The sequence below is a fragment of the Rousettus aegyptiacus genome, unplaced genomic scaffold (assembly GCF_014176215.1).
Source record: "Rousettus aegyptiacus isolate mRouAeg1 unplaced genomic scaffold, mRouAeg1.p scaffold_m13_p_11, whole genome shotgun sequence".
NCBI lineage: Eukaryota > Metazoa > Chordata > Mammalia > Chiroptera > Pteropodidae > Rousettus > Rousettus aegyptiacus.
Genome location: NW_023416286.1, coordinates 47,004,688 through 47,030,095, shown reverse-complemented (window position 1 = coordinate 47,030,095; position 25,408 = coordinate 47,004,688). Strand labels below are relative to the sequence as shown.

The window sequence follows — 25,408 nt, the reverse complement described above, 5'->3', positions numbered from 1 at the left end:
AAATTGATTGTGGTGATGGCTACACAACTCTAAATATACCGAAAACCATAGAATTATACATTTTAAGTAGGTAATTATATGGTATCTGATTTATATCTCATACAGCTATTTAAAAAAAAAAAAACCAAAATTTAAAAAATACATAGAGATGTCAGAAAGCGAAAAACCAGAATTAACATTCCAGGGTATATCCTCCGAGAGTTGTTTTTTTCTCAAAAGATATATGGATACAGACTAGAAATAGATACAGAGACACATATTTTTAAAATAAAAGTGGGATTACATCATATATCCTAAGATGTGGTCAGCTCTTTTCCTTTCACATCATGTCAGGGGTCACTTTCCAAATAATTATATAAAAGGGTAGCAGCCAAACAGCACCTTGGGTCCACATGACCGTAACTTCTGGATCCACCCATTCCAACCCTGATGAAAAGGTCCTTCCCAACCTTTATTATTAGGAGCAACCCGGCATGAGACCTCAGAGTAGGGGGTCTCTGCACAGCTGTCTGATTGTTTTCTTAGAATAAATTCCACTTGATTGATGGGTGTTCACTGCATTAACGCTTTAGTGCATGATGCTATACAATCCTCCAGAAAGGGGATACGAATTTACCCCACACACCCACCAACACTGAGTCTTACCAATATTTACAAACTCTGTTAAATCGGTGGCCAAAAAAAAAAAAAAAAATCTACTGCTTTCATTTGAAAAGTTTAAATTATTAGTGAGGTTGAATATCTATCAGATGTGTATGAGTACTTTCTGTTTCATTTTCCGTTAAAATAGCTTTGGCCCATTTTCTTTTAAATGCCTATCTTTTCATATTATTTTCATGTTCAGGATGTTAATCCACTGGGAAGTTATAAATTTATGTTGCAAATTAAAAGACAAATAACTACTAATGTACAACATATAAGAAATATCTTTTTTAGCTATAAATATCATAAGTTTGCTAACAATATCTATCATCAACGGGCATATGATCCTGCCATTTCAGCTCCAATAGCCTTTCTCAGGATATCTCAGCCCTCCTAGCTTCAAAGAGGATCCACACTGGGGTATAAGTAAGTGATGCAGGCCACAAAATCTCCCCTCCTTCTGGTCCTGCAGACAGAGGACAAAGGACGAAGGCCTCCCAGGCATTGACCACCTCAACCGCCAACATGGTCATCTGAATGACCTGCTCCCCCCCCCCCCCCCACCATTGGTGAACAAGAAAGTTTGCACTTGTCGGTTCACGGGCAGCAGAGTTGAAAGTGTTATTTTCTGAAAGAAAAAGGAAACTATTGGATGATTGGGAGCGGAACGAGTTCTCTCGCACCCACTCTTCTCCGTGTGCCTGGCAAGATAATATCTTCTTTCCGGTGGACTCAAAGGGGTCACACAGCCCCAAGCTTCCCCTTCCCATTAGGGGCTTAACCTGGGGTATCTCTCCCCACAGGTGCAACTTTGTCCCCAGCCCAAAGTCAGCAGCAGCAGGATGCGTGATCAATGTCCCTGCACAGTCAGCCCCCACTTGCAGCCTTAGGGCTCCAGAACCCTCTTTCCAAATAAAGAAAAAAAAAATGCTGCCTAAAGGACTTGGCTTGCCTTAAATACTGCTATCTGACAGAAGGAAATTAATGCCTGCCGCAGCATCCACCTCTGAGGCTGGCCAGAGTGACAAGCTCTTTCCCTCAGTAATTACCAGGAGAAGCTCAAATGAAGTTTCACAGAATTAAGTGAACTCTTCTAAGAAAAAAAAAAAAAAAAAAACCTCCTGCAGAAAACCAAGTTGCTTTTAAGGAGCATTCTGACAAGGGAAAACTGTCTGCAAACATCTTCCTCCGAGAGCCCAGATGTACAGCTGAGAAGTTCAGACAGGTCCCCATTTGGGCCCCACAGAGAAACCTCCGACTTCTCCATGAGTCATTTCCCAGCATCTGCTAGAGGCTGGCACGCCCCGTCCCACACCGAGGCTGCCTGCCCCTGCGACAACAAAGTTTGCTCATGAGAAAATAACCGTGAGCCTGGTTTTCCCCAGTTTCATGCTATTTCGTAAACATCTGTGTCCATTTCCCAACATCTGGGGTCAGGAAGGAGGGGTGGGGAGCTGCTGAGCTGCTCCACATTTGGGGTAGATGGGAAGGCTGCATGCTAAGGAATAGGGACCCCACACTCAGTCTCTTTGTGAGAGGTCTATCCTTAAGATTGGTCTTTGTGCCTCAAAGTCTGAACTATAGATACACCCCAGAGAAGGCCACGGTTGAGGGCCGAGCGCCCAGAAACAGTGGATCCGTGACTCCAGGAGGAAACGCAGGGCTCACTTCCCAGCCCAGTGTGAACTGGAAGCCAAGCAGGCAGGGCCGGTTTCCCAAAAAAGGGCACCAGCCTATCTCCGAACAGCTCAGTTCCCAGCTAATAAAATGTGCATATGGCTAAATCATTAACTAACAGCTGGATTAAAATTTCATTAAACCAAATGCTGTATTCAAAGGGCCACAGCAGAAGGACTGGGAATGGAAAGGAAGTCACACAGCTCGCACTCTCACTTAGACTGTTGGTGCTTGAAGGGTCTGAGTCCCCCACACCTGTGCCCGGCACTGGGGAGGCCTGCAGATGGATTGTTCCAGAAAGGAGCTTCCCACTGCCAAAGTTATCCTACAGGCACGCCGGGCCGGGCGGCAGGAAAACCTTTTTGATTTCTTCTAAGTCCATCTCTCACTTCTTTGAAATGGCGATTTTGAAACCCCTTTAAAACCCCTGAGCAGCATGGCCCTTGGCATCTGTGAGCTTTCATTATAAAAGTTTTATTTTTTTCCCCTGAGGTTCCCAATAAGATTACTGCATCTTATTGAGAGGCGAGATGCTCAGTGTCTGATACAAACTCTAACCCTCACTTGTATGTCACTGCCTGAACTGTTCGCAGCAGCTCCCACAGGGACGGGCAGTTCCCAGGAGAGAAAGCCACTCTGTCACCACAAAGGGCAGGATGAAGAAATATATGTCATGACACACAGCATTCTGAAGATCTGACATGGAGACTAGGGGAAGTAGTTAACCCTCCCTAAGGAAGGAGAGAATCTGAGGTCAGATCAGTTTTTGTCCAAACATGGGGCAGAAGTGCTCTGCCTGGACCCTCCTGTGCATTTGTGTCACCTGGACCGATCACCACCTGCACTTCAGGAACTCAGCACAAGCACCGGGACTGTGGGACGCTGGCAGTGAAGCACTGAAGGGGTCATGGTGGCTGCTACTTGATCACGGGAACACTGAGGACACCCGGGAGCCCGGCCTTGCAGGTAGGACCAGAGGAGGAGGAAGTCGGCATTGGGGAGGCACGGGACCAGGCCTGGGATACACACTCAGGGAGCTGCTTATGCCCTTCCAGAAGTGCCCGGACCCAAACCGGACGTCCGTGTTGGAACCAGAGCCCACTGGCCACCTCCTCAGTAGGTGACCTGCAGCTTGTTTCCCCGGCCTGACCCAGCTCCGAGGTGTATAGCCACATGGCCCAAGCAAGTTACTGCACCTCTCCAAGATTCAGTTTCCCATATGCAAAACCCCTACTCACAGGGTTATGGTGGGTTATGGTACACGGCTCACACCACTGTACGTAGCTCCCCAAATATCAAATCCTGTCACCTACAGCAGCCCCCGTTCTCTCACCCCACATGATCCCCAAGTAGAAATCACATGTTCTCACTAACAAATTATTATCAGACCTATCTTTATTAAGGCTTGGCCACACTTTTTGAAGTGACCGAGACTATGATTCTTAGGAGAAACCAGAGTCACACACATGCCAGTTGTGATAACAGAAATGTTCAAACTCCAAAACCTTCAAAAAGGCCCAGGGAAAGGAGAGTGTGAAGGAGGAGCCCAGAGGTGATAAGAGGGGTGGACAGCCTGTGGGGGAAGTTTTAGGGTCTCCCACAAAGGGTTCTAATTTGCCCAAGGGAAACCCATGAACTCTAGTATCCTGCCAGCCCAGAAACTACCCATGCCACAGCTCCTAAAAGGAGAAAAGGAGGAAACCACCCTAACCCTGAGCTCAGGGAGGACGGACAGGGCAGAAGTGTGAGAGCAGGTCTGAGCCCTTCCCCACACAGGCACACCCAGCCGTGAGCAGACCCACAGTCTCTCCCTGCAGGTGCTTGCCACACCTGGCACCGTTGATAAGCCCCAATTGGGCCTGGGCCTGAGCCTGGGACAACCCTCCATGTGTAGTAGGCACTCAACATTTATGCAGGAAAAGCAAACCAGCACTCGCCATCAGCGGAGAGGAAGGGGGCTGCTGTAGGTGAAGTTCTGAGAGATTCCTCACATTCTGATGCAAGGTGGGCTCCAGTGATTTAGGATAAACTAAAGGAGAAATTGAAGCTGGATGTCAGGATGAGGATGCTCAGAAAACTGCAGGCCCGCCCTGGACCCAGAGAAGACCCTCGAGGCTGTCATAAACCCAGGGGACCCACCGCCCACCCCACCAAATGTCAATGTAAGAAGTCCCCAAGGCCACAGCATTTGAGACTACCAGGACCTTGACATTTGTGGTCGTCACCCACCTACCAAGTTGAGAAGAAAGTCCTCACTTAGAATATGCAAATCTAAATTATTCCTAGATAAGGAAATAACACAGACGGCTTCTTCAATATAGAATCACCCCGGATGCAAACACCCTTCTCTGGAGACTGGGAGTAAAGAAACGGGGGAGAGGATGATATAGTGTTAGAGAGACATTCTTACCAACCTCACGCGGCCCAGCCCCTCACTCCTACACTAAGACAAGGTGCTGTTACGTCTGAAACACTGTGGTCCAGCGTGAAACCCTATAACTCCACATAAGAGCTATGTTAACCAGCCCTCTGTCAGAAACTAACATAAAGAATAAAAAAAAAAAATGCTATTACAGAAGACACATGAGGTCTTCCAAAAATCTGATTTACATAAAGCTACCCAAAAAGTCCTTTTCACAAGACATTCATAGAAACGGCATTATGATGACCAAAAATCAGGCCTTTCCATGAACACCCATCGCGGACCAGGTCTGTTGTTAGTGAACTGGAACCCTGATTCTCCAAGTCATGCAAAGACATTTGGAGGGGTATGTCTCCCTGCCTGAAGTACCCTAGGACCATGGCGAGGTAGCTCCCCACCTGGAGCCCCTCAGGATTATGGGAGATGGGTCCATATACTCCAGCTAGTGGGGAATGTATGGACCACAGGCCTGAATTTATGTCAAAAAGACTTTTTTTTTTAAGCTTTAGTTTGAGAAATTAGAGAGAAAAGTAAGTGTTAGGGGAGAAAATGTTACCTGTATAATCTCTTAACTTCAAAGTCAGGGTTTTCTAGTCAACAACTTGGCTTTTATTAAAAATGTCTTCGAAAATGAAATCTGTCATCCCAAACCACAGACTTCCTCTTGTTCTTTCAGATTCTAGCACGAGATAGCTTCCCCTCCTCCTAAGCAGTGTGGAGCTATTGAGGTCTTTCTCAGTTTAGTCCTATCTCCATGCAACAGCACCACTTTCTAAGCAATTTTCATCTTTTCATATGATCAGAAAGACATTCTCGTGTCACTGACCCACACGTCTTTCTAAGTCAGAAGTGCACACCCACCCGCAAGGAAACAGTCTTTTTTCGGGTAAGTTCTCAGCGAGTATGACAGGATCTGAGATTCTGTAATTATGCCCATGTCAATAAACAAGGCGATGAGTTAGCTCCTCCTCACTTTGCTCTAGAAAGCAGTTATTTTACTGTCTAATTGGTAATTTTATGTAAAAGAAAAAAAGTACACATAAACCAAAGAACAAAAATACTCCCCGTAACCCCACTACTCCGAGAAAATAACCCCACGGAAATTTATATTCACATATTCTAAACCATTTTTGGAGCAATCTCAATTTTTTAAACAAAAAGGAATCTCACTATGAACACAGCTTTGTGACTTGCCTTTATCACTTAGCAGACATGACCCAACGCTGAGAAAGATAAGCAACATTCCGACAGGAACGTGAAGAGCTGCATGGGCTCTGCCTCTGGGGAAGACAAGGGCAGAGGACGCCGTGCCTTGGTGGCTCAGGCCAGGACCATGTGGTTGGCCCCTTCCCTTCCACAGGGCAACACAAATAAAACCAGGTGAGAGGAAGCAGGAGAGAAGAGGCTGCTGGGCTGGACTTGGGGCAGGGACCCAGGATGGGCTTTAGGGTGTGGGCTCAGCCTCAATCAGAGCGGCCACCAGGGAAGGTGAGGGTCAGATCGGGAACCGTAGGACAGCTCCTCACTGAGCCAGAGGCTTGTTTTTTTGTATATATATTTTGTGGAGATTTTCTGGGGAAAGGCAGTGATATCATCCTCACAATAATCACTTATATAGATAAAAGGAAATTAAAACACTGATACTTTATAGAATATTCTTATAAATGACTGGACTAACCCAGTGCGTACGAGCTGTTATTTTTAACTCTTTTGTTCATGTAACATTAAAATGCTCCTTTTACTGGATAAAATGGTGATTTCCTCCTTGATTTGCTCCTCCCCTGTTTTAGAAGCAAAAGGTAGCCCCTTCCAAGGGGGTCCTAGGTTGCTCTTGACAGATACACTGCAGTTCAGGACGGGCAGCTGTGTCTGAGCCCCAATCGTAACAGCCCAATTTCATACAGCCTTTCAGTTTAAATAAACAGTAAACGAATAATGAGTTCCCATTTAAATCACTGAAAACTTATAGCTCACTCTCAACATCACTCTCAACATCAGGAAGATGTTTTTCTTGGTAAGAAGAACACTTTGCCCAAAATCACTTTCCTGGATAAAGGACAAGGCCAAGGAGAAAGGGCTTGTCCTTCCAAATGTATCTGATTCAGCGAGTTCTTACAAATAAATCTGCAACGGATACTATCAACCTCCACTTTCCCATGTCAAAAATAAAGAAAAAGGAAAGACAGGAATGAATGGGAACACTTTTCCTAAGATATCTGTTCAGTAATTGGCGGTGATGCTGTAGACATGAGTTGATGCTGAGGGACACTCAGCGAAGCATGGTCAGAGCCTGGTCTGATCCCCGAAGACAACCTCCTGCTGATGAAAAGGAGGGAAGGAAACGTGTGTTCTCCCTCTTCTTTCTCATACATTCCATCTGCACTTCACGCTGAGTCAAAAGACAGACAATACTGGGCAGCAGCAGCTGGGCTCAAGGCTGACCCTCCTCCCCAGACGGTGTTGGAGGGCTCCTGCTGGAGCACTACATCCCTTGGACAGGGTGCAAGGCCCTACTGGCTATGACCAGCATCCTGCCAGGCTGCCAAGCCACCTTTGGCTCTTTTGAATTCAGCAATCAGAGATAGGCTTTTTGTTTTCTACAGTGACTTTGTCAAATGAATGATCAAATCTTAAAGGTGATGCTGAGCCTGGAGGAGGCCCACTGGAGAGACGTGAGACTTCGCTCCATAAGTCAGCGCCATGACACAAGGAAGAGGCAGCAGCTGCTTCCTTGGAGGCAATGACTGAACTCTGGGGTGTGGTGAGCAGACAAGTGGCCTGGTCCAGTGAGCATTGCCTGACCTTGTCTCTTAGGTTTGTCCACTTCCTTCTAGTCTTCCAGCCACCATCTGAGTCTGGGTCTTCATCCTCTCGTCTCAACTCTGGAAGAGGGTCCCAGAGTAGTCTTCCGCCTCTGGGTTCTGCCCCTCCAATCAATGCTATTCAAGAATATAAGCTAAGTCTTAAAATATCATCTTCTTTCTGCAATCTTCGCATATGGCCTCTCCACCATTCTCTCTCCTCTTGCCTTTGGAATTTTCATGAGGAATGTTTAGACATCATTCCACCTCTGTGTCTCTAAACTTCTCTCATACTTTCATCTCTTTGTGTCTCTGGAGTCTTTTTCAAATTTACCTTCTAATTTATCAATATTCCCTTCAACTATGTCTAATCAGCTATTTCATTCATCTATTGAGTTTTTCATTTAAATACTTGTGTTCTTCATTTCTGGAAATTCTATTTGGTTCTTTTCCAAACTGGTTTAGTCAGTCTTCACTGTTTCTTATCCTGCTCATGTTTTTAATCTTGTCTCTTATTACTTTAGATTCATTAAACCTTTTTAGTTGACATTCTGTAAACTCTGCAGGTCTGATTCTGCTGTCTGTTGTTTCTCTTGGCAAATGCACGTGATGTTTTATTTACTTGCATTCTCTGTGTATTTTCTCCTCTGAGTTCATGTTCCTTGGAACTTTATACAGGAGAATTCTTTGAGATTTGAATCAAAAGAGATGGTTGGATTTGCTTTTGACTGGCATATCATTGCCTTGGTGGATGTTATGAACTATTAATTCAGGACTACATTAATGTACAAGCAAGAACTGAGTTTTTTTCTAACACAGATGTGATATGGATTCAGTAAGTTTTTGGTTTCAAATATTTAGCATTAAATGGCAACATCAATTTTCCTTACTAAATTCTTTTATGAAATGGATTTATTTGTCTTTGACATTACACTATAGAGCTTTGAGGCTACCAACTCGCAAAGCCCATCAGTGAGAATAGGGTTTTTGCCTCAATACTAAATATTAAATAACTTCTTGGAATTAGGTTGTGTAGGTTTGTCTCTTTCTTTGCTGTTAAATTGTAACTTTCTGTTAACAGCATCCCTCTCCTTAGATAAGCACTCAACAAATTTTTCATTGAGCTAATGAATAAATTAATAAACTACAAATAATCTTATTAAAACTATAAGAAAAGTGTGAATAGTCTGCGAAAAAGTCAGAAGCTCTGATGAATTGGGATTATTACCTCAGTGCACTGAAGTAATGACAGCATTTTGGGGGCTACCCTCCGATTCTGACTACATCACAGATAGCTGATTTCATGAAAAGGACAGTATTACTACATCGTTGTTTTTATTTAGCTCTCATCCTCTCTTTCCTGCACATTTTCTAGCACCACCAAAACCAGAAATAGAAACTGCCATTTCTACTTCTAACTTCGTCTGAAAGATTTTGAAGACAATGATCCCCATTCCTCAACCTCACATAAAACAGAGGTTCCCAAATCAATTCTCTTCCCAGAGATCCTCCTTCAGCAGTTCTGGTGAGAGCCCAGCTTTACAGAGACTGATGGTAATTCTCCAAGTTTATTATCCACAGGCCTCTAACACTGACTATTTAAACAAGAAAGGATTTTTCTTACATAAGGCTAACGGAAATAACCCTTGAAGGTTATAATAACATCATCTTCCCTGGTGTCATCTTATCATCAACCCAAGCCAGACTTGCCTTCTGACAAATCTCCCAGTCTTTTCATTTTTCTTCAGCAAATTATTTCAGAGAATCTGGAGTATGCATTAATATAACACAAGAACTGTAATAGCTCGGCCTCAGGAGCAGGCTGGCCAGCATGGGCAGCAATGGCGCAGATAGAGAAAAAATGTGTCCACATTTTAGGGACAGGAGATCCTTAACAGTTTTCTAAATATTAAATTCACTAAGTCGTCAGAACATGTTGTTTGTTCCCACTTAGAAGTAGTAACATGCTAGGATGTAATTAATCTGCTAAAAATTTTCTCAAACTCAAAATAGCAACTTTAATAGACCCACAAAATCCATAATTCTAAACCCAAAGGTGGACTCTCCAGCTACACAGGGATTCTTCTTTGCTCCATTAACCACTGCATACGAACAACGTGCTCAGGGCCCTACTACCAGCTTTGGTGCGCTTCCCCCAGACCACAAACGACTGACCTCCACCCCCATCTGCTAACACATGTGTAACGAGATGTTCTGCTGCCTCACCCTGCGAGTTTCTGGTTTATTTCTTCCCGTCCCCTATGTAAACTCCTGTGACTTTTAGGGTGCTGTCACTTCCTATCTCTCAGGGTGTGGTGCAGGGCCTGCAGCAGCAGCATCTTCTGAAAGCTTGTTAGAAATGCAAATCACGGCCCCACCCCATGTGTCCTGGGCAGACATCTGTGTTTTACCAAGCCCTCCAAATGATTCTTTGGCAAGCTAAAGTTGAGAAGTACTGATGTTTTTGTTATATAGCAAACTTCTCAACCTTAACACGTATTATGAAATATTTATTCCAAATATTAACCCTCTCGAAATCCTTGATTTGTACTCTTTTGTTGCAGTATACATTTTCCAGTTCATCTCTAATTAAAAAGTGCTCATACATGTCTTGTAGGCAAATAAACAGTTACATGTGTTCACTTTGTTCTCTTCTGCTGTTCAATCCTAGGCATTACGAGCATTTAGGGAACATCAGTTCACCACCAAGGATGGAAGCTCAGGCTACAACTGCCCTGTAAGCCAGAGCCCGTGTGAATATTTCCTAATCCTCACTCAAACACAGAAAATGGCAACGTGACGTGTGTTCAGGCTATTTTCCATACAGAAGAAAACTTCAGTATTAAACAAAGCAAAAGTAGACATTACCAGAGTGATTTCTCCACGATTTTGGTCCTGAAAACCTCCTCTTGGTCCAGGTTCACGGTGCAATAGCAATCTCGCATCTTGTTTGGCCCCGGGTAAGTGGGAAGATTTTTGGCTTCACCTAAAAAGCAAGTGTGACTTTATTATCAACATAGCATAGAATTATTCCATCCCTTGCTAATTACAGACACATTTCCAAATAATGGATTTATTTCATAGCAATGTATCTGCTTTCACTTTTGTCTTGGTTTTCTTGTTACCACAAGTCAAAATATTGATGAGAATACCATTTGTACTGTTAAGAAACAAGATAGCATACACATCAACCTCTAAAACAAATGGTTAAAAGTAGAAGTCCATGGACCTAAGAACTAGGATTATTTTTTTGGTTTTACTCACACCAGTCCTTTTAACTTTTTAATAATTTAAATTATGGTAAGATACGTATGAATTAAAATTTATCATCTTAACCATCTTTAAGTGTACAGCTCAATGGAGTTAAATATATGTACATTGTGCAACCAATTTCCAGTAGTTTTTCATCTTGCAAAACAAAACTCTGTCCCCACAAAACAACAACTCCCCATTTTCTCCCCCTCCAGGCCCTGGCAACCACCCTTCTACTTTCTGTTTCTATGAATCTGACTCCTCTAGAAACCTCAAAGAAGTAGAATCTGATAGTATTTGTCCTTCTGTCCCCGGCTTATTTCACTCAGATCAATGTCCTCAAGGTTTATCTACGCTGTGTAGCATGTGTCAGAATTCCCTTCCTTTTCAAGGCTAAACAATATTCCATTGTATATATGTACCACCTTTAGCTTATTCTTTCACCTCCCGGGTCCCTTTTTACTTTGAGTTTAATTCGATAGTAGTAGGTCAAAGTTGGGGCAATAATTAAGGAGTATTCTTGATTAACCAGAGTAAACTATTAACTACAGCTCTTTAAAAATACAGACTGATTAGCCAGTTAAGGAAAAGTCAAGAAAGTGAGACCTGCTACACACACACACACACACACACACACACACACACACACCCCTTCCTCCACACAGAAGCCGGACGAAGCATCAAAACACATTTGGAGAAAAAGGAGGAAACTTCAAGAAAGCCAGTGTGCTTGGCCAGCCCTGCAAAAAATGCCCACGACATCATAACTCCCTGTTTGACCCAGGGTCTGTCTAGAAATCGTTATCAAAACCACAATTGCTAGCATCCTCTGCTAGAAGCTCAGAGCAAACATGAAAGGCAGGTCCAAACAGCCTTGTTTACTTGTGAACTGGGCGTGAGCAGGTATGAATGAGAGGTGGCTTTCAATTCGGACAACTGATGCCCAGCTGAAGTCCACTACATGGAAGAAATACCTCAAACATGTTTCTTGCCTCTGAGAGCCTTCCTTGCCTCTGAGTCATATTGGTTCTAAAGATGTGTGGCCTTTGGTATCCACAGGCACCAAACCCAGTGTTAGGAAGACAATGCTGAGCACCTTCTACCATGCAAAAAACAACACACTGATAACACCTGTTAATACCACTCATGGGGCCAACCTACCTCATTCTTATTAAAAATGGTAAAGAAAAAAAAAAAAAAGAAAGAAAAACAGAAACCAAACCAAAACCACAGTAGAAGTTGCCCAGAACTACATCTTCAGAGCTTAGTGCGGACTGCTCAGTGTCAAAGCTACCCAGTGTGGCCACACCTTTTTCATAGCCTCAACAAAAACATACATTATAACTCACATGGGAACATTAGCTCATTTGAAAAGATGTCTGTTTACAAACTTGCATGCTGGAACCTCCAAAGTGCAGAGATAAAATTGTTTGAAGCTTTTCTAACTTTCCATTATTATTACTTGAGACGGAGTAGGGCAGCAAGTTAATAGAAGTCATTCAATAACCGGGTGGATGTTTTCTATGCCAATATATCTTATTTCTAATACCCCAAAGTGTTTTTTAGGATTTCTAATAACACCAGTAATAATCTGTGCATGTAGTCATTTCCTGCACATAGCCTCAGTCACCCCGACTGTAAAAGCAAGAAATTTCTAAGGCTCCGTCAGCTCTAAGACTCCTAATTCAAAAGATTCCAGCATTTTTTTTCTGTTGGGAATCATCAAGGAATCATCAATGACTATCAGTTGAAGGAAAAGAGATAACAAATAAATGTTTTCTCACAGCCCCTACTATCCTTAAAATACATCAAGATGATCCCAGAATGTGCCAGTTTTATATGAATTGAGCAAATGAAAACATGGCCAATCTGGTAAGAGGCATCTGAATCGGAGCCAGGCTTCAAGTTAGTTGTTAAATGTCATAAGGCAGATTCTCTGAAGTCTTCTGGCAGATGTGAAAGGTCATATATGCACATGCATATGCATGCAGGGTAAGTGATGAACCCACAGGCAGGGAAGGGTAGGGTGCGGCTCAGTGGGCTTCTCCGGAGATGGAGGGGGAGGTGGGAGGTGCAAAGAGGAGCAGGTGCAGGTTTCCTGGTCACTGAGCTGACACGAAAGGATGGCCACTGCACACTCGCCAAGTCCGAAATGGGCGCTTTCAGTCTCCCAGTTCTGTTTCTGGAAATGATCATTTCTGCAGTATTCACAAATCTGTAACCTCAAAACCAGCCAGCCTGACTTTGTTGACTTTCCAGCTGTCACGTTTATGATGTGAATTAGGACTTACCATATTTCCCTTTAAAATTTTTTTTGCAACAAATGAGATATTTAGCTGCAAGTTCCTGTGTTTCTTAAAAGGAGGAAAAATACTTTATTGAAAGTCTAAAGGAGATGGTCCTTGGTAGAAAACACACAACTGGGATTTTGTTTCTGTTTATTCTCCACAGAGCTTCGGGACACAAGCAATAGTAGCTGACATATCTTCAAGGTGGGGACTGTCAGGATGAAAGAGAAAGAAGAGAGTACTCTGAAAACAGACGCTTAAAAATGGGAAAATGCCGAGTTATCTTGCGCCGGTATGAATGCAGTCTGATCCATATTCCTCCCACCCCACAGGCCCCCAATCTGGACTGTTATAGAAACATCCCGGTTGCTATGACGATGGCAACACCAGACAGCCAGCTGGTCAACCTGCGCCAACATGAATAAACCAGTCAGACCATGAGGGTTGGGAGCAGTGGCTAGCATCTCACCCTGGGCCACATCATCTGCTCAGGGTCCTCACAGTTGGGGATCCCACCTGGACCAAGAAAGGACCGAGAATAATGAGTCACTCCAAGTTCTTGCTTGGTGCTCCACAGCAGAATGGGGGTGGACGTCCCAGCTCTCAGGGGTTCTTTCATCTCGATCATATTTAAAACAGATTTGTTTCTTCCATGCAGATTATTTATACCAAACCTAGAGGTTGCTTCCCTTCCTAACTACATATTATGGTGCCTTTTTGTCTCTCTCAGAAAAAAAGCAATTTTTTTCCTAATTTAGTGGAAACATTTACATAAGAACGTAAAGCCGGCCCTGGTACACAGTAGGCGCTTAATAATTTGTTGAATGAATGGATGAACGAATGACTACAAGGTAGAGGAAAGTCAACTTTGGTTTCATTCTAAGAACCAAACAAATAATCATTTTCTTTTGACTCTTTCTCCTATTAACCACATCTCTAAAATTCACACTATTCACCAACCATTATTGTTCATCAATAGCTGTGATAAAAGACAGCAAATTTGGTAGCTGAAACCATCTCTGAGCACCTGATTTACTAACAGAAGTAAAAGGCAGCACTTAAACAGTAACATAAACAGCGCTGAAACAGGAACTCCTGATTTCTAATTACAGGAATCAGGCAATGGGTAAGGAAAACAAAGGTTAGGATCTGAAAGCCATCACCTCCCGAGCCACCACTGCTAATAATTCCTGTGCATGTTCTCAGTGAACACAACCAGAAAACCACAAACCCATGAGTAGCTGGGTCTCCAGCTTGATCTTATTGGAGGGTCCATGAGAGGATTCTGTGCCACTTCTAGGTTCAGCCCTGATAAAGAAGTCAAGACGCCCGCCCATCCATCTTGAAAGGCTAACTTTCCTCAAAGACTCTCGGAAACAATGCCCTATACGCCCACGTCACCTCTGAGAGGGAATCTGATCCTGTTTGCTGCCCTCCAGCACCTAGCCATCACCAAACCCAGAGAAGAGAAGGATGGAGAAAGGAATGAAGGAGACATTGGGAGGGAAGGGCGAGGATCAGGTCAAGGGCTATAACTGACAAACCACTGTTCTTCCAGCTGTGAGCCTAGACCTGAAGCCAACAGAAATGCCCGGGGGTGTACTTCCCAGATGTGCTTGAATCAACCCAATCTGCACAGCTTTGGACTTTGTTCTTTCCTAGTTAAGTATGGCGGTTTTCAATTTGATTACAGGTCAGCCTCGCTAAATAATGCATAAACAGGTCCATGAGCATTAATTAGTCCCATAAGAGCAATCTGTGCTGCCCCACCCTCTACCCTAGCTCGGCCCAGAGGCCTCCACGTATAAAAACAGAAAATGCGAAAGAATCACTGCTCCTAACGTTCCCCATCTTTACGCTGTCCTTTAGTCATTATAATATAGAACACTCAAATGGGTCTACAAATTGTGGTGATCCATACAGCTTATCGTAACAACGTAAAAGTCTATTTCCCCATAGAGGTCAGTTTTACGATTAAAATATTCTATTTCTTTGAATATATTTTTGGCTGTCTTCCTATTTTAGCACTTGATATTAAATAGCACAAAACTCCATAAAACCAGATGAGACTGAATTTCTAAATCAGGCTATAAACAGCTTCCTTTACTGAATACTTAGTAATCTGGGAAACTCCATGCTGAGCTTCCTGGAAGCCCACAGGGCACCACCCCGCCATCACCGCAAACACAGAGGACCTCTGCTCCCAGGGGGTACAGCACAGGAAGTTACTTACATCCATTTGGGATTTCCTCCAATTTCCAAAAATGATAGGTAACATGTTACAGTATATGAGACAAGTATAAAATAAGGCTGTTAAAATGGAAATTAAAACCTTAAAATATGGAAAGAAAATTATATCTACCCAACTCTAACATGCATGATTCAGTGATCAATCGAGCTCTGATTTTCCTAGCAGCTAAAGTACAGATGGAAATATGGTGGAACACAAAATTCTCATAATTTATTTTTAAAAGAAATATACTAACTCTTCAGGAAGAAACACCCTTCTACAGCAACTCCATTGCTGGAAGCCTTACACAGGAGACATTAAATGATAGACTGGGCATGTCTCCCGTGACAATTTTACAAAAGATGCAGAAACATGCTTCATGTGGCTTCTTCTTGTTCTGTCCCTCAGGAGAAGTGAGGGCACAATATGAATTACAAACCCCGTGAAAGAGTTCTCGGCAGAGAAGGTGGGTGCTAACCAAAGAGGAGCCACTTTCTGCTGCTCCACTTGATTCAAGACTAGACCTTCACACGTCCAAGACAAATTCCAACTGGCATGTCCACCCCTAACACCTCATCTTGCAGCCACACCTCACTCCGTCCACCCTGTGCCTCAGCTCTTCAGAGAGCTGGTCTATCAGCCCTGAAAGTTCCTATCTTCTCCCACAATCCAAGCAGCGACTGGGGTCACCTTGAACAACGGGGATTTCTGGCTGGATGGACAGCCCTGTGGCAGGCTGCCAGTGGGGAAGGAGGTCATTCGGGGCAAAGATCTGCGGCACCTCTGCAATTACAAAATGCAAATCTGGCACCCACCCACCCGGCCCCCCGGGACCATCTGCCTCCCACACCGCACACAACTTTGGAAACTATGGTCCCCACCCAAACACCTCAGTCTTCCAAACAGTCTGCACGCCTTGGAGCATCTCCTCCTCCTCCTCCCTCTTCTTCCGTGCTCCCTGCTCCACTATGTGGTGTCCTGTTAATGTCACGCGTACAAACTTTCCTTGAAGAGCCATGTGCCAGGACAGTCATTAAAATTTGGTGGAGCACCTTCATTGTTTCTCTGCTTTCACCAAATAATCAGAATTGCCAGGACAGGCCTGGGGTTGGGGAAAGGAAACCTCAAAATTCTAAAGAAAAGTGCATTTTAAACTCCCATAAAAAAACCAAAACCCTAAGAAACCAAGAATGCCAGGTGGAAAATCATCCCTTTCTCCATTTTCTGATTGGTTTATAGACAATGGTACATTCCTAGAATTATTTAGATTTTCAATTTTAAATTGAATTAAATCATTCAGCACCTAAAAAACACGCAAAACATTAGCCAATGTTGCTCTCTCACTTAAAATCTGGCATTTTCCCATGGGGGGAAAAATGAATGCTCTATTCTCTTGTGCTTTTCCAATTAAGCAAGAAATGAAAATAGTGTTCTTGGACAATAACTCAATCCTGAAATAAAAGCTATGAAATTAAGTTAAAAAAAGGAAAAAAGAAACCACTAGCTTTCTTCTAATTTTTAAAATGTTACGTTGTATGATTATTTTCGATCCCTTGGAAACTAAAATTTTGTGTCTGTGCTTATAAAATCCTTTCTCCATCTAATACTGCATTTCCTAGCTAATAGCTATTAAGACCATAAAAGCGTAAGCAGGGCATCAACAATGCAGGCATTTAGTGCTAAGGTAAGAATATTATGGAAATTTCTGGAAGAGTAAGTACCTCTGGAAACTACAAAGATGAGGACACAAGCTCTCCCTGGGCAGGCCCTGGGCCTTCTCGGAGTGCGACTCACAAGCAGGGAGGCCGCCTCCACATCAATCCCTGTTCACCTGGACAGTAAACACGAGGTGTCAACAGGTGCAGACCACGCAAAACAGAAAATGCAGTCTGGGGGATGCCTCCGGGCTACAGAGAACCTCAGACTGAGAATGCTTTTCACCTCGTGCTCCCCGCCTCCAGAAGAGTATGACCAAAAAACCAGAAAAAGGGCAGAATGCCTGGGAGAACGTCTGGGTGAACACCTTGAAAATCACCTTGGAGAAACCCTTGGCCAACACCTGGGAGAACACCTGAGCTAACACCTGCTGAATGCCTGGCAGACCTATATGGCCACACCCATAGCTTGTCGTTTTCTCCTATAGAGTTATTACACGTTTCCTTGTGTGTGTATGTCTGTGTATATGTTTTGATTTCTGCTTTTTTCAACAGTTTTATTGAGATAGGATCAGCATACCATAAAACTCACTCATTTGAAGTGTACAGTTCAATGGTTTTTTATTCACACAGGGTGGTGCAACTATCACCACAATCGAGGTTAGAATATTTTCATTCCCCCCTCTCAAAGAAACCAGGACCCATTTCCCCCTTCCCCCAGGCCCTGGCAACCACTAATCTACTTTCTATTCTGGATACTTACAGAAACAGAATCATAGAATATGTGACCTTTTGAGTCTGACTTCTTTTACTCGGCACAATGTTTTCAAGGTTCATCTGCACTGAACCAAATGTGTCAGGACTTTCCTCCTTTTCGTGGCTAAATAATATTCCATTGTATGAATGTAGCATGATCTCCTATCCATTTTTCAGCTGATGGATATTTGGGCTGTTTCTAACTTTTGGCGATTGTGATAATGCTGCTATGATATTTGTATACAGGGTTTTGTATGAATGTATGTTCTGAATTCTCTTGGTTATACATGTGGGAATAGAATTGTGGAGCCATTGGTAACTCGGTATTTAACAGTTTGAGGAACTTCCAAACTGTTTTTCCATGGTGGGTGTACCATTTTACATTCCCACCAGCAGTACACAAGGGTTCCAATTTCTCCACATCCTCACTGACACTTATTACTGTCTGTCTTTACAATTATACCTTTGCTTTGAATCAAAGAAATACCTGGTCTCAATTCTTTTTTCTTATGATGGCAAAATTGTGGCGTCAGTTTTATTAAGACGGTAAATATTTTTGGCATACATCCAGGCAGATAATTACACTGCCTCTGAAGAGCACAGATGGACATTCCTTCTGCACAGTGGCAGGTTTGGGATGCATCACTTTGGGTGCATCCCAGACAAGCAACCTCCCCAGCCCCTAATCTCAGCATGAGTGATTCTGAGTTCATATTGCCCAAGTTAGAGCACTGGCTTTGAAAACACAGAGAGAAAAAGACCTCACACGAGAGGGCCAGACTTGACAAGCAGGCATGTGTGACTATGAGGGCATCTCTGCTGGAAGCTCAGGTAGTAACCACACAAAAATGAAATCCATCTGTTTCCTCTCAGCTCACTAGAGCTGGCCCTGAGTCGTGGTTAAAAAAAAGAAAGCCAGTTCCCTTTTCTAGAGAAAAATAAAGAGATTCCATACGCGTGATCTATATAACTCTGGTTCAGAGTTTTAAATTTTTTATTTATATACATCTTTTTTATTGCTATTGTTCAGTAGTAGCAGTAATGCATGGTAGAAAATTTCCAGCTACAGGAGTCCAAGAGTAAACAGTTAAGAGTCTCTCTATAGCCCCACATGCAGCGAGCCATAGACCCACTCTCTAGAAATAGCCTTGTTGACTAATTTCTGTTTCGTAGTTCTTTGGGCAAGCAGTATAAATTTAGGTGACAGCCTCACTGATATTTCAACTTAAACTCATTTATCGAGTCTCTGCTATGGAAGACGGAGAATTTAAGGCCATGTCTCTCTCCCACCTCACCTCCCATTTGCTGTTGTTATACTATTTCACACTGTCAAGTATTTATCATTTCATTCTGTTCTTTACTTAAGACTGTCTTACTTATTCTATTTTCTTTATAAGTTGATTCTAAATTTTTTGACTCCGCAAAGGGTCGTTTACAACAATAAGATTATGCAACTATTGCAGGGGGCCCTATTGGAAGGCTCTCTGAGCATTGAGATTCAGTGTGGCCAATTCTTGTCCCTGACGCGTTCTGGCCTCTCTCGTGTCATAACCAGACACTACTGCTTCTTACACCACCTCACCCTTTGTTTCATTCCTTTTTCATTTGGCCCGAGTCACTGTTCCGGGGGGCCATGAGGATGTACCTTTGCTTGTCCAAGTGTCCTTATGTGTGAAAAAATACAAATTCAGGGCTCAAATTAACATACCCTCATATTTTTAAGGCATCATTCCACTCGAAAGAGCCCTTTAAATACATTAAATGGTCCAAATACCAGTCCTATCCTGCAGCCTCCTTCACGGGCAATAATGCACGAGCTTCTTGTTCCTCCTAATGGTTTTGTAAACAAATACAAGCTAATATATTACATAAATGGCAACATATAGTAGTCTAACCATTCCTTATTAAAATTGGTATTAATAATGCACACCGTGAGGAGATTATCAGTACATTAAGAACTTCCTACTCTTTTAGGGCTGCACAGTTTTTAATTAAATGAATACACCACAGTTTATTTAACCCTCCCTAAGGATGGGTACTTTGATTATTTTCAGTCTTTTGCTACTACCGAGAATGCAGCAATATAAAACCTTGCAAAGAGATTCTATTTCTGTATGATAAATGATAAGCTCCTAGAATTAGAATTTCTGGTACAGCGGGTAATTTGTAATTTTCATACAAATTTATCATATTGCCAAACAGTTCTCCATAGTGGTAATTTACATTCCAACCACCATGGTTGAAGATGCAGTTTTCCTATATCCTTGCTAGTACTGAGTTACCAAAATTGTGGATCACTGCTTATCTAAGAGGTGAAAAATGGTGTGTGTGTGTGTGTGTGTGTGTGTGTGTGTGTGTGTTTACACTCCATTTATGACAAAGGATTCTTTTTGAAGGATCTGATTTTGCTCCATTTATTTGGGAGTGAAAGCCATGCCCAGAACACCTGCACAGCTGTTCCCTCCTCTATCCTCCATAAGACAAGGGCCCCACAAATCAGCCTTGACAGAGCTGGCTGTGCACAAACCACTGTAATGGAATCCATGGAAACAAAGTTTAGGGGAACTGAAATCATCTTCGCTGTCAAATTCTGATTTTTCCAACTGTGTCTGGATCCACCACTTCTAACTCTAAAATATTCAGTCGTGTACAGACTTAAGAGGCTGAGACCTCGGCTTGGCCAGACACCGTGGCACCCTGGGCAGCCCAGACGCTGCAAGGGTCTCTCAACCTTTCAACCAGAGTCTTCCCTAGTGCAGGTGACCTTAAACCCTGACCAGCATAAGGACCGGCTGTCACTGCCACAGTGCAGGTTTCTGGATTCCAACAACAACAATTCTTCACAGTTTGCATTTGGTATTATTTGAAGTCAAGGAAGGAAGACAATCTAGAAAATATCAAATGTGGGGAAAGTCATTATGTGTACTGGGCTGTAAGCCCACTGACTGGTCTTGATACATAAAATAAAGACACCTAACCTGGCCAAAGACAACCAATTTGTGGTGGAAAGAGAATCTTCTCTTTCAAGATCTAGGTTTATTTTTTAGAAACAATCAACATACAATTTCACCCTGCTCTTTTCCGCCCTGTATATTTTGGTACTATTTTTGCTTTACTTTCTTTTTTCCACACCATTCTCTGAAAGAGTCCTGGCTTGAACTTGAGAAATGAAATTTCTTAGATGTTAACAAAAGATTAGAAAAACTGTTCTTTCCCCTACAAAATCAGAGCCTGACATTAATACCTCTGGTGCAAAACACAAGTTCTGGAAAGAATTTTCAATGGATGGTTTTTCTTTGTTCATTCACATCTGACCTGAAAAGGAAGCTGCCTAAATACTTTCAGATACACTGTGGAATATTCCAGGTTCATGACTAAAACAAGACCTCACACAGAATTAGCTGTCTTTCACATACTATTCTGGGACTGAAGGAACTCTTGAGAGGCCTTCCTGACCAAAGCTTGAAATTCTCATATATAATTTATTATCTTTTCAATTGGCTAACTACGTAACAGGCTCGGTTTTACAAGCAGTTCATATTTTGTAGTCAGGGCTGTCTTTGACTCTTCTGGGGCTGGGGTGAGGGGGTGGGGTGGTTCCCCAAGAGTGAAGGCAGTTATGACATGGCCAGCTTAATGCAAGGCTATTTGCTCACATGAGTTTATGTGTAGTAAGTGTAACATCTGTGAAGATGCTTGTGTGTAATGAACCTATTACTAGGCATGTATGGGCAGGTGTGGCATCTATGAAGATACATGTGTATAATTGCTCCTCTGTAAGTAAGGCTGGCATTTACTGAAACCCTACCAATACTCTAACTTTCATTTGCAGAAAGTAGAGAGGCTGTTCCCTCATAATAAACCAATGAAATCTCTTCCTTCTCTTCCTTGCTCTCAGCAGCCAGAAGTGAGGTGACCGTCAGAAATGGACAAACAAGAGGGACCCAATCACCACAAAAGTGGCAAAGCCCCAGGGGAGGGGGCACGCTGAGCTAGTAGCAACTTCCTCAGCAAGGTGCCCATGACTTCCAGAACTTAGAACAGTGCCCTCCCTTCAGGCCATGATCACCAAGGCTGGCTAACTCCTTTTCTACGATGATCAATAGGAGAAGCACCATGATATAAACTGAAACAGATGATGACTCTCAAGGTGTGAGAACAAAGATCTGAGGCAAAACGAAGGCTGTATAAGATGTTTACCAAAAGACAAGGATAAGATATTTGCAAGCTGCACATCTGCTAAGTGTTCTTAGATCCAAAATATATAAAGAGCTCCTACGACTTAACAACACAAAGATAAATGACCCAATCCAAAAGGACCTTATACACATTTCTCCAAAGATAAAGAAATTGCCAACAAGCACATGAAAAATGCTCAACGTCATGTGTCGTTAGGGAAACTCAAAACCACAATGAGATACCATTTCATACCATGAGGACAGTCAGAATGTTTGTTAAAGGAAGATAACAAGTGTTAGTGAGGACATAGAGAAAATGGGATGCTCGTACATTGCTGGGAGGAATATATTGCAGCTACGGTAGAAAAGTTTTGCAGTTCCTCAGAAACTTAACATGGAGCTACCACATGACACAGCAATTCCACCTCTAGGCGTATACTCAAAAGAACTGAAAACAGGTGTTCAAACAAAAATGCGTACATGAATGTTCATAACAGCTTCACTGCTAGAAGCAAGCACCTGAAAAATGAAGAAAATTATCATAGGGACAATTTTAGGAAGAGCCAGGTGGCTGAGCAGGTATCTGTGTCATGCACTAGTGACACCCGGGTGTCAGTATGGCTGGGGTCTGGGGCTGGAAGGATACTCACAGGAGCCCCAAGCCCCTGCCCGAGGACCTGAAGGTTAACTATACATGTGCAGGGTGGAAACTGCTGTTGATGACTGCAGACTGGGCACAGAAAGGTGTGGCGAGAGCTAGTTCTGACTGGAAAGTGAAGGCTTCACAGAAGATGAGAGGTTTGGGGTGATCCCACTGCAAGGGATGAAGGAGATGCAGGAAGGGCAAGTGAGGTGGAGGCTGACTTAGAGCCAGAGAAAGATGAAATCCCATGAAACGTTCCGAAATGCAGGCTCCCTTGTAACTGAGGCTGGCAGGAAGAGACAGGCGGCTGGAAAGCATTCGGGTGGATGGAGGCAGGACCTTTGGAGGGATTTAAAAAACAAAATAATAAAAGCCAAAATTATTTCTGATGGGTTATGGGGTGTTCTCCTAGCTGTGACTTGTATGCACAAGAGGAGAAAAGCTCGGCACAGTGTCTCCCACCACAGGGAGGAAACACCATCGAGATTCCCAGATCCACCCACATGTTTGGATGGAGCGTACCCAGTATGACTCACGCCTCAGACCAGCTGAGTGACCCCTCCCTCCCGTTTCAAACCTGGCACCAACTGTAGTCAGCTCCCTGCTTCCAGCAGCCCTTGGCACTCCAGCATCTCACGCAGGATGTGAGAGCTCTCTTTGCTGAGCTCAAGAGCTGCTTAAAACTCCAAAATTATTTTTAACATCACTATCGGTCTAATTAAGCAAGAAACACTGCCAAGTTTACAAGCTGGCTGCCTTGAAACAACGGTGGGCCATTTCAAATGAGACCATATTGACACACCTAAGCACAGGATGTTTTTTAAACTTTGCTGAAATAAGGAAGAAACTAAAAAGCGAATAAACAAACTTGCAAGAGACTCGACTCTGATGTTATCTCCCCATCCAGATCACCCTTTAGGAAAGGGTGCACGACGAGCCCGATCACGTGTGTGGGACTTCTGTGCTGCCCTGTCCTCCCCACCTCTCCTCTCCACGCCCCCTCTGCCCAGTCCCTCCTTCCCCTTCTCTCTCTCTCTATTCAATCCCCCTCCCCCGCCTTCACTCCTCACCCCTGCATGAGATGTGTCCAGCCAGCTTATATTTGAGAACAGAGAGCTGTGGAGAATTCCTGCTTCCAGCATGTGCACAAGGAGTGAGGGATCCACCACTGGTCAGACGCACCAGCCCATCAACAGCAACGCTGCTGACTCCGAGCCCTCACCAGGCACAGGCACTGCTTTACGCTTCCCCGACAACACCCCCTTCACGGATGGAGAACTGAGGTCCAAGGTGGTTGAAAGCTGGCCCAGGGTCACCGGGCAGAAGCAGGATGCGAACCCAGGGGGTCATTTGGGTTCCTCACTGCACTGTGGGTTGGCATCTTGATCAGAAGTCCTGTGTGTTTCTAAGACACAGGCCAATTCTGCTATCCTGGCTGCAGGCCTACTCTAAGATGAACCTGACTGGTTCTGGGGGCACAAAGGCACTTACTTCCTCACAGAACCGGACTGAGGTTCTCACGGGCTGAGGTTCTCAGAAACTTCCTGCCACGGCATCTACTTCCCTTCACTGGTAGAGGTTTCCCCTGAGGACGAGCCTCAGAGACCCAGGGGCTCGATGCTCACCCCCAAGAACAGAATCAAGAGATCATCCTGAATCCCAATGGTAATGAGGGCAAGGTATTACCACTGGCCTGGCAGGGTGCACCGTCACACCTGGGTGTGGGCCTCTCAGCGCTGGGCTTCCTGCTGCATAGACTTACCAGGACTGAGGGCTGGTGAGACCCCTGTGCTGGTCTGATGGGGAACAAGTCCACGCGCAACGTCCTGCACTGTGGGCCACAGCGACTTGAGTTACACTCGCCCTCCTGACCCTCACGCCTGTTGCCTCTGAGCACCAAGGAGGCTCATGACGTCCTTCCAGGGTGCTTCCCCAAGGGAGCCATGGGTCATCCTCTCGGGATCTAGAAGGTGTGCAAGCCCTTTGAGGGACCAAGCTGAGATCACACAAAATAAGCAAAAAGTAAAACACAAGTCTGTGGACCAATTTCACATGGAAGGTGTGTGATCTGGTGCTCTGGGTTCTACAGAGTGAAACAGCAAGGCCCAGAGCAGGGACCAGAGTGTCGCGGGCCCACTCGCATTGTCTTACCTGTCAGAGCGAGGGCAACACCAAGTTCTTCTAAGAAAAACATACTTGGCACAGGTAGCAAGCAGTAAATCCACCTGTCATCATCATGGTGGTGGCATTTGGCAAAAAAAGAAAGCAGATGAACCAGTTCTCTGATGCAACAAGACTTAAGGATGTCTCAGGATGCTTCGTGGGACCTGTGCCCGTTTGCCTGGTGCCTACTGACTCTGGATCCAAGTGGATGCTCTCAGAATGGCCTTGACTGGTGTGGGGGTGTGTCCAGAAGAACCTTCTATCCTTCTTTGGGGTAGCTCTTGTTCAACCAAAGCATAACAGTCTGAAAAGCTCAAAGGCACCAACAAATGCACTGAAAATCCCAAAAAGCACACTGTATCTATTCCAGAGACTTCCATTACCTGCTCACAGCACAGAAGACCAAGTCCTGGAGAAAGCTCCTGCCACAGACACAAGATCCGCATCCTGGGCTAACTGCTGAATGCAGCCAGACCTTAAGATGGGCCTATGTTGTCCATGGTCACCCGACAAACGCCAGCAGAGCACCCCTCCCACGAGGTCCTACTGGGATCGCAAGCCCCGCATAGCCCATGAAACTCGGCAGGAAGGCCTACACTTCTGGGTTGTTTTCACATGAACTTCAGCCAGAAGAAACGGGCCTCTCTGCCTGACCCTAGTCATCAGGGAATAAGAACCAAGGGCACCCATCCCCAGCCCAA

General features: G+C 44.0%; 1 protein-coding gene and 1 long non-coding RNA gene across 4 annotated transcripts in view; one reads left to right on the top strand and one right to left on the bottom strand.

The window, feature by feature from the left end:
• The window catches only part of RASA3 (RAS p21 protein activator 3), a 120,061-nt gene that overhangs the window by 65,265 nt on the left and 29,388 nt on the right, over positions 1–25,408 (bottom strand). For all 3 annotated transcript variants that reach the window (XM_016151967.2, XM_016151966.2, XM_016151968.2), the window contains one exon: positions 10,411–10,528. In XM_016151967.2, the coding sequence (XP_016007453.1) occupies positions 10,411–10,487 (77 nt within the window). In that variant the 5' untranslated portion in view covers positions 10,488–10,528. The remainder of the gene's footprint in view (positions 1–10,410; positions 10,529–25,408) is intronic.
• LOC118609372 lies at positions 2,022–9,345 on the top strand. The gene is made up of 3 exons (XR_004953369.1): positions 2,022–3,285; positions 5,952–6,121; positions 7,556–9,345. It is a non-coding gene; the product is annotated as an uncharacterized LOC118609372 (long non-coding RNA).